General features: G+C 46.0%; 1 protein-coding gene across 1 annotated transcript in view; it reads right to left on the reverse strand.

Annotated features, from left to right (window-relative positions):
• Positions 1-15,008, reverse strand: part of musk (muscle, skeletal, receptor tyrosine kinase) — a 30,129-nt gene extending 15,121 nt beyond the window's left edge. The window contains exons 1-8 of the mRNA XM_076284980.1: positions 14,764-15,008; positions 10,587-10,713; positions 9,928-10,079; positions 8,504-8,631; positions 7,770-7,911; positions 6,784-6,908; positions 1,923-2,082; positions 18-24 (exon numbers count right to left, since the gene is read on the reverse strand). Coding sequence (XP_076141095.1) covers positions 18-24; positions 1,923-2,082; positions 6,784-6,908; positions 7,770-7,911; positions 8,504-8,631; positions 9,928-10,079; positions 10,587-10,713; positions 14,764-14,842 — 920 coding nt within the window. The 5' untranslated portion in view covers positions 14,843-15,008. The remainder of the gene's footprint in view (positions 1-17; positions 25-1,922; positions 2,083-6,783; positions 6,909-7,769; positions 7,912-8,503; positions 8,632-9,927; positions 10,080-10,586; positions 10,714-14,763) is intronic.
• Between the last annotated feature and the right edge of the window lie 356 nt (positions 15,009-15,364).

A 15,364-nucleotide genomic window follows, 5' to 3' on the forward strand; every position in this document is an offset into this window, starting at 1 on the left:
AGAGAGAGCATCCTTACCTCCATTCTATGGGGAAGTGGCAGGGTCCGTGGGCCATCACCAGAGCAGGAGCCAGAAAGAGAAGCGAAGTCAGAGTCAGCTTATTTCCATTCGGCCAGGACACAGGCCAGTGTGCCCATGCACTGGGCCCAGTCATGCTGGTGTGTGTGTGTGTGTGTGTGTGTGTAGGCGTAGGTGGGTTTGCTAAGAGGGAGGTGTGTGTGTGTGTGTGTGTGTGTGTGTGTGTGTGTAGGCGTAGGTGGGTTTGCTAAGAGGGATGTGTGTGTGTGTGTGTGTGTGTGTGTGTGTGTGTGTGTGTGTGTGTGTGTGTGTGTGTGTGAGTGAGAGGGAACCACCCCTGCATCAGCAGGTGTGACTTTCATGATTTGCAGATCCCACAAAGAACCAACCAGGACCACCATGGGTGTGTGTGGGTATTAGTGGGGGTGGGGTGTCTCAGAGGAATTTGGGGCAACTAGCCTAAAATGCCCCCCAGGGTGCAGTGGAAGTGGAAATTTGGCACCAATTCTGTGCTCCTTGTGATAAATAAGAGCCATTTAACATAAAACAAGGAATCCCTTGTTCTTCTAAACATAACTACAAACTGATTATCTTAACTGATATCACTGACACAATACACACAGTGCTCTTTGTGTTCTATCCATGTAGCATAGTGTTGTGCATGTTTTAGCAGAGGAGCCTGTCAGTCTGTTATGACAGAGACACACAGCCTCCTAAGCAAGCCAACCCAGAGCTGACTGTGAGTGACAGCAGGAGCTGGAAGTGAGGAGATGTGAAATGTCCCGAGAGTGGCCGCGACGTCTCCTACAGGGACACAGTGTCACTACTGCCGTCCCTCTGACGTCCACTCAGAAAAATACACAAAGACACAAATACTCTGACGTTCAGCAGATTCCCAGAGTAACTTCACTCAGGAACCATACGCTACATAAACACAAGAAGTGGACACAATGTGTTCCACTATGCAGCATAATAAACAACAAGTTTGGTTCCAAAACGCTATATATCCATTTTTAAAAGTCATGTTATTTAATTGTGTATTTCAGGTAATATCAATGAAATTTCTGTTTTGTTGTTTTGACTGAGTAAAAATAAACCAAATAACACAATAACCAATTACAGTTCTACTGAAATTACTTGCAAAACAAAATTATTTATGAAAATTCATTAAAATGGTGGATATAGCGTTTTGGAACCAAACTCTTCAAATATTGTTTAAGTCAAGTCAAGTCAAGTCAGCTTTATTTTCATAGCGCATTTAACATGCACAGAGTGCAACCCAAAAACGCTCCACAAACAAGACACACAACAAAAAGACAAAAGATGCTGGATGGAGCGGCGTAGTCGCCAGCGTGCCCGTGACATCAAGACATGACAGATACATTTAAAAAATAACAAACACAAAAGATGCCAGACATTGTGGCGTAGTCTAAAAGCAACACAATGTAGTTGTTTTACCTTAAAGTAACGGCTCCAATCTCATTTGGATGCCACTCTGTCTCACAATAGGAAGGGTGTCTGTCATGACTGATGCATATGTCTGGTATTGCATTGTGAAACATTGTTGTGGCGGTATAGGAGCATGGCCCTTATCATCTGTTTTTGATAAAATGCGTACTCTCACTAAACTGGTATCCACTATGTTGAAAATTGGCGCAAAGGGAAATTCCTGCATAGTGTCACTTTGCCAGCTGTTGTGTGGAGTGGTCAGTGGAGCCCATCTTATGATAGCTCGTCAGTGTTGACCGCTAGCTGCTCTACTGTGTAGGACTAAGCTGGCACATCTCACCTCAAATGTCACTGACTGTGACATCCCAACGTCACAGTCTTTAATCAGATTTCCCCGGGCCGGTAGGGCTTGGGCGGGAATGTCAGCCGTGCATGTTTGAAAAGGTCAGACGTACCCGAGACGGTGACCCGCGCTGTAGCCTTGACGGTGTTGGCGCCCCCGCTGTGGTGGTTGGTGGCCAGGCAGGTGTAGAGGGCCGGCTGCTTCACCTCCACGTGGAGGACAGACAGAACCACGTCCCCCACAAGTGTCTCCTCCACCGACGCCTCCGAGATCTGACACACACACACACACAGAGACACACACACACACACACACACACACACACACACACACACACACACACACACACACACAGAGACACACACACACACACACACACACACACACACACACACACAGAGACACACACACACACACACACACACACACACACACACACACACACACACACACACACACACACACACACACACAGAGACACACACACACACACACACACACACACACACACACACACAGAGACACACACACACACACACACACACACACACAGAGACACACACACACACACACACACACACACACACACACACACACACAGAGACACACACACACACACACACACACACACACACACACACACACACACACACACACACAGAGACACACACACATACATACACACACACACACACACACACAGAGAGCCACACACACACACACACACACACACACACACACACAAGAGGCTAACGTTAGTTTGGACACACACAAACGCAGGCTACTCCAGGCATTCAGGCCAACTCAGTTTTATTTAGCTGCACTGACAATGGGCATTGTGTCAAAGTACTTCACGTAGCCCGAAAGAAATGTCATAAACAATAACTGGCCCTATTGACATTGTCATGTCATAGCATCTATTTTATGATCAACAGTAAGAACTAACATTTAGAGCATAAATCAGAAAAGTAAACGGTACAGCATGGGGTAATTAGATGTCCTAGTTATTGAAAAAAATATTGAAGAGGAAACAATGTGCTCCATTGAGTTGCCTAGAAGAAATAGTGATACCCTATTTCAGGGATTGCCAAACTGTGGTACGTGTACCACCGGTGGTACACCAGCTTCCACTATTATTACTATTCTCCTTAATGTAGTCTTACCAACCTTTTAATTATTTAATTATTTAACTTTGTATTGTTGTTATTTGTGTGTCGCTTTGGACAAAAGTGTCTGCTAAATACCATAACCATAACCATAACCCTGTTGAGCAGAGATAAGCATTTAAATATTGATTTTTACCACTTTGTAGTTACTTAATAAAATTACATATGAACTGAATGTACTTGTGAGGGAGCTCACCCAGGATCATTTCATAGTTAAGCGATTTATATAGCTGCATAGCTTTGAGTTCAACCTTTTTCCTTCTCACAAAAATGGCTTCTTTCACAAGACTTTACTGTGCACCCGAGATCTCATGAGAACCAAACATATGCGTTCACACGACCACTGTGTGTCCCAGCGCTCTATATTTAACACACGGAGCACAGGGCTGATTTTAGAAGGCAGCTCATCCGGACGGAGAGAAATGATGGGTAAAATAACGAGCCAGAATCATGGTCACACAGAGAGTAAATTTAATCAGACTCCAATAACTCAGCGCAGAGCATGCTTCTGTGACAGATAGCAAGGCTCGTCCACTGGTGCAAAACTTTGGACATATCACAACACGCTGTTGGAATTAATATGAAATTGTACAGTATAACATGTTAGGGAATCTTTTTCAATTGAGTGATACACCAAAATTAAAATAATTTTTATACATTTTATAATTGAAGGAAAGATGTTTTTTTGCAAATACTAATTTCAATAACATGCCTTTCTGTGATTGAGTGTTAATGACATAACATGGAATATTACTGTAAAAACGACAGTTAAGTTGAACACTTTTGGCCAGTGGGAATATGTAATGATGTAAACCAGAGAGAGAGAGAGGGTGGAAGAGAGACAGATAGAGAAAAAAGAAAGAGAGAGAGAGAGAGGGGGTGGAAGACAGACAGAGAGAGAGAAGAGAAAGAGAGAAGAGAGGGAGAGAGAAAGAGAAAGGGAGGAAGAGAGACAAATAGAGAAAAAAGAAAGAGAGAGAGAGGGTGGAAGAGAGACAGAGAGAGAGAAGAGAAAGAAAGAGAGAAGAGAGGGAGAGGTAAAGAGAAAGGGAGGAAGAGAGACAAATAGAGAAAAAAGAAAGAGAGAGAGAGGGTGGAAGAGAGACAGAGATGGAGAAGAGAGGGAGAGAGAAAGAAAAAGGGAGGAAGAGACAGAGATAGAGAAAAAAGAAAGAGAGAGACAGAGAGAGCAGCTGCTTGTGACCAGGTCAGCCATCTCTCCCCCATGAGGACATCCAGCTCTGCAGCTGTTACACACACACACACACACACACACACACACACACACACACACACACACACACACACACATACCTCACACACACACACACACACACACACACACACACACACACACACACACACACACATACACACACACACACATACACACACACACACACACACACACACACACACACACACACACACACACACATACACATACCTCACACTCAGCACCACACAGGGGTCACTCCTGTGATTTAACTTTTTTTTTTTTCATAAATCATGTGGTTAAGTGGTGAACAATAAAATTATTGAAATATCAAGTGGCAAAGGTCCAGACTGAGTTCTAACAGTCATCTAACTGCATCATGACCCTTTAGGGACAGGACTCTTGTACGTAGAGCTGTCACAGTGTAGACGTGCTGGGTTTTACTGCCATGCCATGTGCATATGATGTACTGTAGTATGTAGCTTGTGTACCACATAATTAACTATCATTGAGAGGATATGAGCCTTTACCTAGAAAGGGTTTGTTCCTGAGCCCATCAAAAAATAAATGCCTTTTATGCCATTTCACCGATGCATATCAACTGTGTCGGTCGACTCCTGACCGCACGCACATATAGGCATGTATTCTTTTTCCATGCTCATTCCGAAATCTAATTACAACCCACGGTCAAGCCTGTGCTTATACGCTAAATAAAGTCATCAAAAAGGTCTTTGAAAACGAGGCGTTCCGTGCCATTTTTATCTCTGATCTAACATCAGAGCTGCGCGGTCATTAACATAACTAGGGTGGTGTTAATAGTGGAATTGACCTGCGAATCAAAGGGAAGCGCGGAGAGCAGAACAAGCTCAGTGGCAACAATGCATCTGAGAGGAGAGGAGAGCAGCGTGCCTCTCTGGCTGATCTCCTTCTGTGGAACTAAAAGCCCTTTCTGAACGCAAATGCTGGGGCAGCTTCAACTGCTATATTTTCTCTATTAGCCACATAATGAAGGAGAATACAGATAGGGAAAAGGAGAAAAGGAGAAAAATGAGAAGAGGAAGAAGGAAAAATGAAGAGGAGAGGACAAGAGGGGAGACAAAAAGGATCAAAAAGAAAGACAGAAAAGGAAAGAGGGAAAAAATAATGATGTGGAAAGAAGCATATGAGCAATCCCAAGACAACAGACAAAACGCAACCCTGGAACCTCTTCACAGGCTGCAGTGAGTGACTGAGAGAGGGCCCTGAGGACCTGGACTTACAGTGAGTGGGTGAGAGAGGGCCCTGAGTTACAGTGAGTGGGTGAGAGAGGGCCTTGAGGACCTGGACTTACAGTGAGTGGGTGAGAGAGGGCACTGAGTTACAGTGAGTGGGTGAGAGAGGGCCTTGAGGACCTGGACTTACAGTGAGTGGGTGAGAGAGGGCCTTGAGGACCTGGACTTACAGTGAGTGGGTGAGAGAGGGCCCTGAGGACCTGGACTTACAGTGAGTGGGTGAGAGAGGGCACTGAGTTACAGTGAGTGGGTGAGAGAGGGCACTGAGGACCTGGACTTACAGTGAGTGGGTGAGAGAGGGCCCTGAGGACCTGGACTTACAGTGAGTGGGTGAGAGAGGGCACTGAGTTACAGTGAGTGGGTGAGAGAGGGCCTTGAGGACCTGGACTTACAGTGAGTGGGTGAGAGAGGGCCCTGAGGACCTGGACTTACAGTGAGTGGGTGAGAGAGGGCACTGAGTTACAGTGAGTGGGTGAGAGAGGGCACTGAGGACCTGGACTTACAGTGAGTGGGTGAGAGAGGGCCCTGAGTTACAGTGAGTGGGTGAGAGAGGGCCCTGAGGACCTGGACTTACAGTGAGTGGGTGAGAGAGGGCCTTGAGGACCTGGACTTACAGTGAGTGGGTGAGAGAGGGCCCTGAGTTACAGTGAGTGGGTGAGAGAGGGCCCTGAGGACCTGGACTTACAGTGAGTGGGTGAGAGAGGGCACTGAGTTACAGTGAGTGGGTGAGAGAGGGCCTTGAGGACCTGGACTTACAGTGAGTGGGTGAGAGAGGGCCCTGAGGACCTGGACTTACAGTGAGTGGGTGAGAGAGGGCACTGAGTTACAGTGAGTGGGTGAGAGAGGGCACTGAGGACCTGGACTTACAGTGAGTGGGTGAGAGAGGGCCCTGAGTTACAGTGAGTGGGTGAGAGAAGGCCCTGAGGACCTGGACTTACAGTGAGTGGGTGAGAGAGGGCCTTGAGGACCTGGACTTACAGTGAGTGGGTGAGAGAGGGCCCTGAGTTACAGTGAGTGGGTGAGAGAGGGCCCTGAGGACCTGGACTTACAGTGAGTGGGTGAGAGAGGGCACTGAGTTACAGTGAGTGGGTGAGAGAGGGCCTTGAGGACCTGGACTTACAGTGAGTGGGTGAGAGAGGGCCTTGAGGACCTGGACTTACAGTGAGTGGGTGAGAGAGGGCCTTGAGGACCTGGACTTACAGTGAGTGGGTGAGAGAGGGCCCTGAGGACCTGGACTTACAGTGAGTGGGTGAGAGAGGGCCTTGAGGACCTGGACTTACAGTGAGTGGGTGAGAGAGGGCCTTGAGGACCTGGACTTACAGTGTTGCCGTTCTCCAGCCAGGTCAGTGTAGGGGTCGGGTTGCCGGTGGCGTTGCACTCCAGAGAGACCTTTGTCCCAAAGGGAACACGCTTCTCCTTGGGCACTCGCAGGATCCTGGCTGGGGCTGCACAACACAACACAACAACACAACAAAACACAACAACACAACACAACACAACACAACACAACATAACACAACACAAGGAGACATTTTATCCACAGCACTCAACAGGTTTCAGTAGCACATCTCACCACACACAACAGCTTTGGCACATTTTACCGGACACAACAGCATTCAATAGCACGTCTCAGTACAAACAGCAACTTAATGCTAATTAATGCTACATTTCTTAATGAGTGCATATTAGCACTTCTTAGCACAATCGGTAACACTTTACTTGACGGGTGAGTTCATAACACATTCATAGCAGCTGTCATAAACTGCACATAAGCATTCGTGACTGTTTCATGAGAAATGACTTAACATTCATACCAAACCTTTCATGAATGTGGAAGACAGAACGGCGAGAACTATGCTATGAATGTGTTATGGACTCACCCGTCAAGTAAAGTGTTACCGCACAATCCTCCTTGTGGCTGCTAACATGCAATTTCACAGGCTTAAATGAAAATGTAAATAAGTATACTGTAAAAAAATATATTTCATATAGTGGGACCAATTATAATAAAGCAAGTAACTTCATATATTAAATATGCACGTTAAAGTTGTATACAGTAGGAGTTTATCCTGGCAGTGTGTCTGTATGAGTAAGTACCCTGTAGGCTACTTCTATAGTGATGGGTTTGGATAAAGCGACCCCAAAGCTGTGTCCGTTTGAAGGCCTACCCTGTACTTCTATAGTGACGGATTTGGAGAATGTGATAAGTCCTACCCTGAACTTCTATAGTGACGGGTTTGAAGAACGGAATAATACCTACCCTGTACTTCTATAGTGACGGGTTTGGAGAACGCAATAAGACCTACCCTGTACTTCTATAGTGACGGGTTTGGAGAACGCGATCCCAAAGCTGTTTCTGGCCACGCAACGGTATTGGCCGGCGTCCTCCTTTCTGATGTTATGGATCTTCAAGGCCCCGTAATCCAGAATGGACACACGATCGCTCAGCTGCAAGGAGTCAAGGTGTCAAAACATAAAACATGCACGCTACGCACAAAATGCATACAGTGAAAACAGACACTTACCAACAACACCCCCCCCCCCCACACACACACACACACACACACACACACACACACACATTTTCTATCCCGCATACACACACACAAACACACACACACACACATACACCCACACACACTCACACACACATTCTCTGTCCCACCCACACACACACACTCACACACACTCACACATTCTCTGTCCCACCCACCCACAAACACATACACACACACACACACACACACACACACACACACACACACACATAATCACACTCGCTATCCCACACACACACACACACCCACACACGCACACCACACACACACACAAACACTCTCACACACATTCTCTACCGCCCCGCCCCCAGGCCCACACACACACACACACACACACACACACATTCTTTACCCCCCCCCCCCACACACACACACAGAAGCATTGTTAACTGCAGTGATACTGTCTGTTTGTCCAACACAGACACACACACACCAAACCATATTAGTGGCAAATTTATGTTACACCATCAACACAGACTGACCTTGACCAGGTCTTCATCCTTGATCCAGGTGATGTCTGGCTTGGGGTAGCCCAGGGTAACGCAGGGCAGCACGGCTTTGCTGTCGACCAGCATGGTGATGTCCATCGGATGTCTCTTAATCTGGGGCTCTCAAACAGTGAAGGTGTTTACTCAAAAACTGAGTTTTACATTTACATTAATTTACATGTATTCATTTAGAAGATGCTTTAATCTTAATCCACTTACAGCAAGAGATTAACATTCAAGCAGCAGAGAAGACTTTACTGCTGTACCTGTCAATACAAGCCCTTTTTCCATATTTGCATTTGTCTAGTGCGGTATGGTTTTTCAGAACAGATGTAGCGAATGGAACATTTCTAGCGAATGTATCAAAGGTAGCGAATGGCAGACCGTTGTGAGGTGAACGTCTTGGTATGCGTGAGACTTTTTTTTTTCCGCAAACTTTGTAATTTTGAGCAGGTGTCACAGTAACTTACATAGCTCCAACCCTTTTCCACCACATCGAATTAACTCTTTCTAATCCACCTCTGGCGAGCAAATTGATTTAGCGCGACAAAACCGACATTACAGCGATATAAGTCTTTTTCCATCACATATGTCACACTAAATTATCTTTTCAATGGAAAAAGGGCTACAATTACTGGAGGATAGGAGTGCTTATATTATAGTCAAAGTGTGGTAGGAGGAGAAACTGGTAGAAGAAGGAGATAGAGGAGGGAGGAGGGAAGTGCTTTATATGTTAGAGCTTCAATATACAATACAATGCACTAGGGCCTATGGTGTCATACATCAGACTAGTTGTTTGATGGGACATATAGCCTAAATAACATTCTTTTTAATTCATCGATCATGAACAGTGAAGACTGTTCTGCACTGACAGGATTGTAGAGGCCAGCGGGCTTCTAGAATGGTAGATTTAGCTTTAGCTTTAGCGTTAGCATAACCTGCTACTACTAGTGGCAGTTTCTGGGTCAAAGCCCCACCGTTTATATATCTAAAATAAAAGGGGGTAATTAATACAGAATCAATTATCTTTACCCACAATGTCATTCACACCCAAAGGCTTGAAATGACTTTCATTGAATGAATCTGGAGTGAGAACAATAAGAAGAAACTTAAGTGCTCCTTTAGCCAAGTGCCACTTCCAAACACCATGTATCTGGGTCAAAGCCCTTAAAGACTGCAAAATCCCAGCTTGTGTTTGACAGCTCTGCTTCATAGTGCCACTACAGCGACACCACAAGTCATGGGTACGTGAAATACTTTCTCATTGTCTGCACTTACTAACATTTCCAGCTAAAAACTAGCCTGGAAAATCCAGACCCTGGTAATCTAGAAAGGTTCTGGCCACGAATAATGAAATTCGAGGGGAGGCAACAAGCATGTCGAGCAAGCCGTGAAGAATGTGAACTTTCACTGCTTACTCATTTTCAGTTGAAGAGCACCACAGCTCTTAGCAGGTTGTCCGATCCAGTTGTTGGCGATGCAACAGTATTCTCCATTGTCAGAGTCTTTCACATTGGGAATGATCAGCATTTGGCCATTTTCTTTGGTGATATATCGGGAATCATAGTAGCTGTGATAAAAGAAAAACAAAATGGTGTACAGATTTCTCAGAAACATCTCTCTTGTTATGAATGTGAAAGGTGACTGCAAGAGAGAACCATAGATCCATCACAGTCGGCCTGAGAGGCCATAATTGTCAGTATATGTCACTAGTAAACATACATGTTGTTACATGTCATTCTTTCATCTGTGGGCTGTTATACCTCGTCTATTATCTGAAGCTTTGTTATGTTCCCTGTAGCCTAATGTTTCCTGTGGCAATTAATCAAGGGTAACAACTTCCAACTGGCCGAAATGTTGTCATGTTTGGTTTTGACTTGGCCAAAAATAAACTGGTGAAATAGAGACGAGTCCAGTTCTATGAAGATTTGTGTGTGATACCTGATGACCTTTGGGTATTTAGTTTGGACACTACTGACCACCCTTGGAATGGGTGTACAGAGGACAGATTATACGATTATAGTCGATTATAGGGATGAGGAAGTGGAACATCTGAAAGGTCACTGAGCGCACTTACCGGATTGGCTCATTATTACGCGTCCAGGAGACATCGGCCGGTGGGTCGGAGTCCACCTCACAGATAAACGTGGCGTTGTGATCCAGTAGCGCATCCACTGTCTCCAGAAGTGTGGTGATCTTGGGAGCTGTGGGAGTGGACACAGGAGGAGGAGGAGGAGGAACGGTCAAGGAGGCCCGAGAACACCACCACATGCTACCAGGCTAGCAGTGTGCTAATGTAACAGTTAACCAGGGTCATCCCTATGTCCCCCCGGGTCCTATGTTCCCCACTCGGGATTAGGGTTAGTTTTTTTTATTTTTAAAAAAAGGTCCTCTATGTTCCCCGGTCCCATACAAAGCGGGGAACATAGGACCCGGGGAACATAGGACTCAGGGAACATAGGTACGCTCCCCATTCTGGCGTGACCATCTGAGGAAGCTGGTCATGCTGGTGTGACCTGCCTGTCATGTGGGATACAGCTGGTGTAAGATGGTCATGCTGGTGACCAGCCTGCCAAGCTCGAAATTGTTGGTGTAAGATGGTCATGCTGGTTTGTTAGAATGACCAATATAAGCTGGCATGGCCCGCAATGTAGACCAACGACACCAGCTGGAGGTGGTACGACAAGCAAAACCAGCTGAATTACCATCGTAAGCTGGGTAAACCAGCTGAAGGTATGGTTTCACAAGAGTTTTGCTGGTCTAGCAGGTCAAACATCATAGGGTGGTCAAACAAGCTGGTTAATAAGCTGGGTGAAAATGACCCTGATGAAGGCGCAAGCCGAAACGTTGGTCTAATAAATAATTACATATTGAAGTTCTGAGTGTGCCACGACACTTCTTCTAAATTCAAGTCTTATTTACCATCATGAGCACCTCACAAGGTGTGCATTTACCATCATCAAACAAATACGTAACAAGCTGGCCAACCAGCAAACCACCTTAAGCTGGTCAGGCTGTTTTTTCAGCAGGGACAACACAGCTTAAATTAAAACAAGGCTAAACACAGCGACCGTACACAGGTTGAAAAATACCAAAAGTCCACATCATAGACACTATTGTAAACAAAGAATGAAGCTGTCCAGATGAAGTCTCTTGAAGTGACTCAGAGCAGAGGATGCTGGGAAAACAAAACGTGTTTTGGGGCTTTGGACTCTAAAACGCAAGAGTCAGTTTATTATGACTGTTGTGAAATTATGCACTCACAACGAAATAGCTGAAATAGCTGAAATTCAAAGCTCAGATGTGTGTGACCTGAGAGAAAGGGTCAGAGAGAGACCGCAAGAATGTTTCTGATGGCACGGTGCGCCTGGCTATGATGCTGCCAAAGGCTTTTTAGTGTTATGGGAGTCAGAGGAAACTGATGAAATTGTGTGTTTTGCTTCGACCATTATGAAACCAGTGGTCATAAATCTATCCTGTTCAGAGGTCTGTTTAGCATTTAAATGTCAACATTAGACACAAATACCCAGTGAGAAAATCCAGTTAGTCTGTCACACAGGTCTGCAGTCTGAATTGAGGTGTGGTTTATTATTTTTAATTGAAGAGCGATAACCAGACATCCATCACTCACTTAAATGTCAAGAGCACTGTTGTCTAACAATAGACCAGGCCTTGTCGAAGGATAAGCGCACGTCTTAACACGGTTCAAGAACTCGCATTGCTCATTAGTTTAATCTCAGAAAGCTTAGAATAACCCTCATCAACTTAAGAATCTGATCTCTCTCTCTCTCTCTGTCCACTCTAAAGTGTGTTGCAATGCTCTCTGTTTATTTTGAATGGAGATTAAACGTGCCAGCCAACGTACACAGCTGTAATTCACTCCTCTGGCATTACTGTCAGGAATTGGCCGCCAGCATGTGATGTTCAGGCTATTTTCAATACAGACAAAAGCTGGATAATGGGGCCCTACACCAATCCATACATGAAGGGACACATGTGTGTGTGTGTGTGTGTGTGTGTGTGTGTGTGTGTGTGTGTTTGTGTGTGTGTGTGTGTATGTGTGTGTGTGTGTGTGTGTGTGTAAGTGAGTGCGTGCGTGCATGCGAGTGTGTGTGTCTGTGTGTGTGTTTTTGTGTGCGTGTGTGTGTCTGTGTCTGTGTGTGTGTTTTTGTGTGCGTGTGTGCATGTGTGTGTGTGTGTGTGTGTGTGTGTGTGTTTAGGTATGTGTGTGTGCATGTGTGTGTGTGTGTGTGTGTGTGTGTGTTTAGGTATGTGTGTGTGCATGTGTGTGTGTGTGTGTGTGTGTGTGTGTGTGTGCGTTTGAACATTCACTAGTCTTCCCCATGTTGTGTCTTCTCCTCATTACAGCCTGTGGCTGTCCTTGTCTGTGCAACTGGCTCTGACAGGCTTTGAAACTGACCAGTCATCGAGAGCAACTCATCGTGTTCATTCTGACCACATGACATTGCCCTGGATTCCGCTTGGACAGATACGCACAACAGGAAGTGCATGTGTCCATCATCGATCTTAGGTCAGAGCACACAGACAGACAGACAGACAGACAGACAGTTAGCGGCCTCTCAGAGATGCACACACACACATGCACACAGATGTCTGTCCATTGAAGCAGTTAGACAAGCACTTTTGGAGACATGACTCCACAGTTCTCCAGTGGCCTACAGGATTCTGCAGGGTTCTCCAGCGGCCTACAGGGTTCTGCAGGGTTCTACAGGGTTCTCCGGCAGTCTGCAGGGTTAAACTGTTGCACAGGAGGACACAGGTGCATTTGATAATTACCTTCTTGGCCCCTGTGCCAGCCGGACAACCTTGCTGTTTCCACCGTGCCAATTGGCGGATGTGTCACCTGTTCCTCTCGCCGTGCCTGAACTTCACAAGTGCACAGCGCCAAGTACTGACTCTGCGCTGACCGCTAGGACGAGAGCGCTCATCAAGTGTCCGTCAAGTCAACACACCACATCAGGACTGTGTGACGAAGTTAAAATGACTTGTTGTTGCTTTGGGTGAGACATTGAGAAAACAACTTTTGGCTCGCAACAGGGAACATAAAGGGAAAATAAATGACTCGACAACATAAAAAAAACTGTGGTGCTTTTTTTATATGTTGGTGCTTCCTGTTTTGTTTTACTTATTTTGCTGTGGTGTGTTGTGTGGTTGTGTTTGCCGTGTTTTGCTGTGTGATGTGTGTTGGTCCTTGGCTTGGCCTGACTACATGTTTGTAACGGCACTCTCATAATGCTGTATTTGTGTGTGAATGGCTGCTGACTCTCTGCCTCTTGACAAAGTCAGCATTTGGCACACATTCCCCTGCAGCATTTCCTCATGAACACTTGTTCCAAGCCTTCAAACTGGAAACAGCTTTTCATGCTGGGAGGTACTAAACTTGTTTCTTTTTTTTCCCCTCTAGTGAGTCTTGGGGACTCCAGGACTGAAACTACACTTTCAGGTTTTCTCCCTGTCACACGCACATGACCTCATCCTCTTAAATCATCAAACGCACTGTTCTGGATTAGGAACTGAAACATGAATTAGCAACGGCCTTCCACAAACACTATACTGTAGGCTACAACCATTCATGTCGTGCCCACTTGCAAAACACAGGAACTATTGCAAAACACAGGAACTACTTTTCCTTTTGCTGTTTTTCCTTTTAGTTCTTATTCTTGGTCACTTTTTTTCTGGCCGTGTTAAACTTCCATCTAAACGGTCATTATGTGCATTATGTTCTTAGTGGTTGACTTTAGTGGACATTTTAAATGACCCTGTTAAGTCACATCATATACTTCACCAGCCCCTCTCTAAGCATACTGAGGGACAGTAAGTCACACACAGGCACACACACACACACACACACACACACACCCTACAAGTGACACACAGTAAGTAGCAGACTGTGGATTTACAGGATTGTAATTTGGACTAAAGAGCGCAACACAACTCAGCTTAACTCCTTCTTGACACAGTGTTTTGTAATCAGTAGATCTGCAGTAAAAACAGAATGGTTAAATCTGTACATTAGCTTCCCTCTTCAAGGCACTACTAACGCTATCTGTCCAAACACGTGTCCAAACTGCTCGTGGCTCTGCTAATGTAAACCAGGGTCGAGCACACCACACTTCCTCTTAAACGGAGGCCTCCGTTCTCGTCCACCATATGCACACATGGTTAATGTCAAGCCATTGAGAAAAGGCAGAAATGATTGGTTACAGTGAGACGAGCGGGGCGCTGGGACCGACCTCTCTGTAGCGAAGCGACGGACGAGATCTGTGCCAGAAAGAGGATCTGGAGCAGTGGAATGTGTTCCAGTAGCTTCATGGTTCTTCACAAGACAGCTCAGCTCAGCACTGCGTTTACGTCTGGGGTCTGCGTCTCAGTCCAGCTTTACAATCCCATCTGTCTGCTTCATTTTCCAAAAAAAATCCCCGTAGTGTCCGTCAGTCTGTCGTTCCCCCCCTTCCCACTCCCATTCCGTCTGTCCGTCTGTCCGTCTGTCTTGTCTGTGTTTCTGATTTTTTTTTTTATGAGAAGTTCCCACAGACTGAGAAGTACGTGTGGCGCAGGGCAGCCCAGGCAATCTGACGACGCTGATGTGCTCAGGGCTTCTCACCCCCCCTCGCCGGGTCCCTGTGTTTTTTTCCGGAGCTAGCCTGGGTGATGGACAGTGGCAGCTGGGCCGTATCCAACCACAGATATGAGCCGGCCGCAGAGCCGAGGGACCTCTCCGTGCCCCGGGAGATGAAGGGAGGCTCAAAAAAGAAAAAGTGAACAATGACTCTCTTACCGGGGGGGGGGGGGGGGGAAAAAAACAGTGGCAGGCCGGTCACTCACACTGATGAG

This window comes from Alosa pseudoharengus, unplaced genomic scaffold (assembly GCF_046254945.1).
Source record: "Alosa pseudoharengus isolate Yale_2024_CS ecotype anadromous, Long Island Sound unplaced genomic scaffold, YU_APseudo_1.1 YU_APseudo_1.1_scf_14, whole genome shotgun sequence".
NCBI lineage: Eukaryota > Metazoa > Chordata > Actinopteri > Clupeiformes > Clupeidae > Alosa > Alosa pseudoharengus.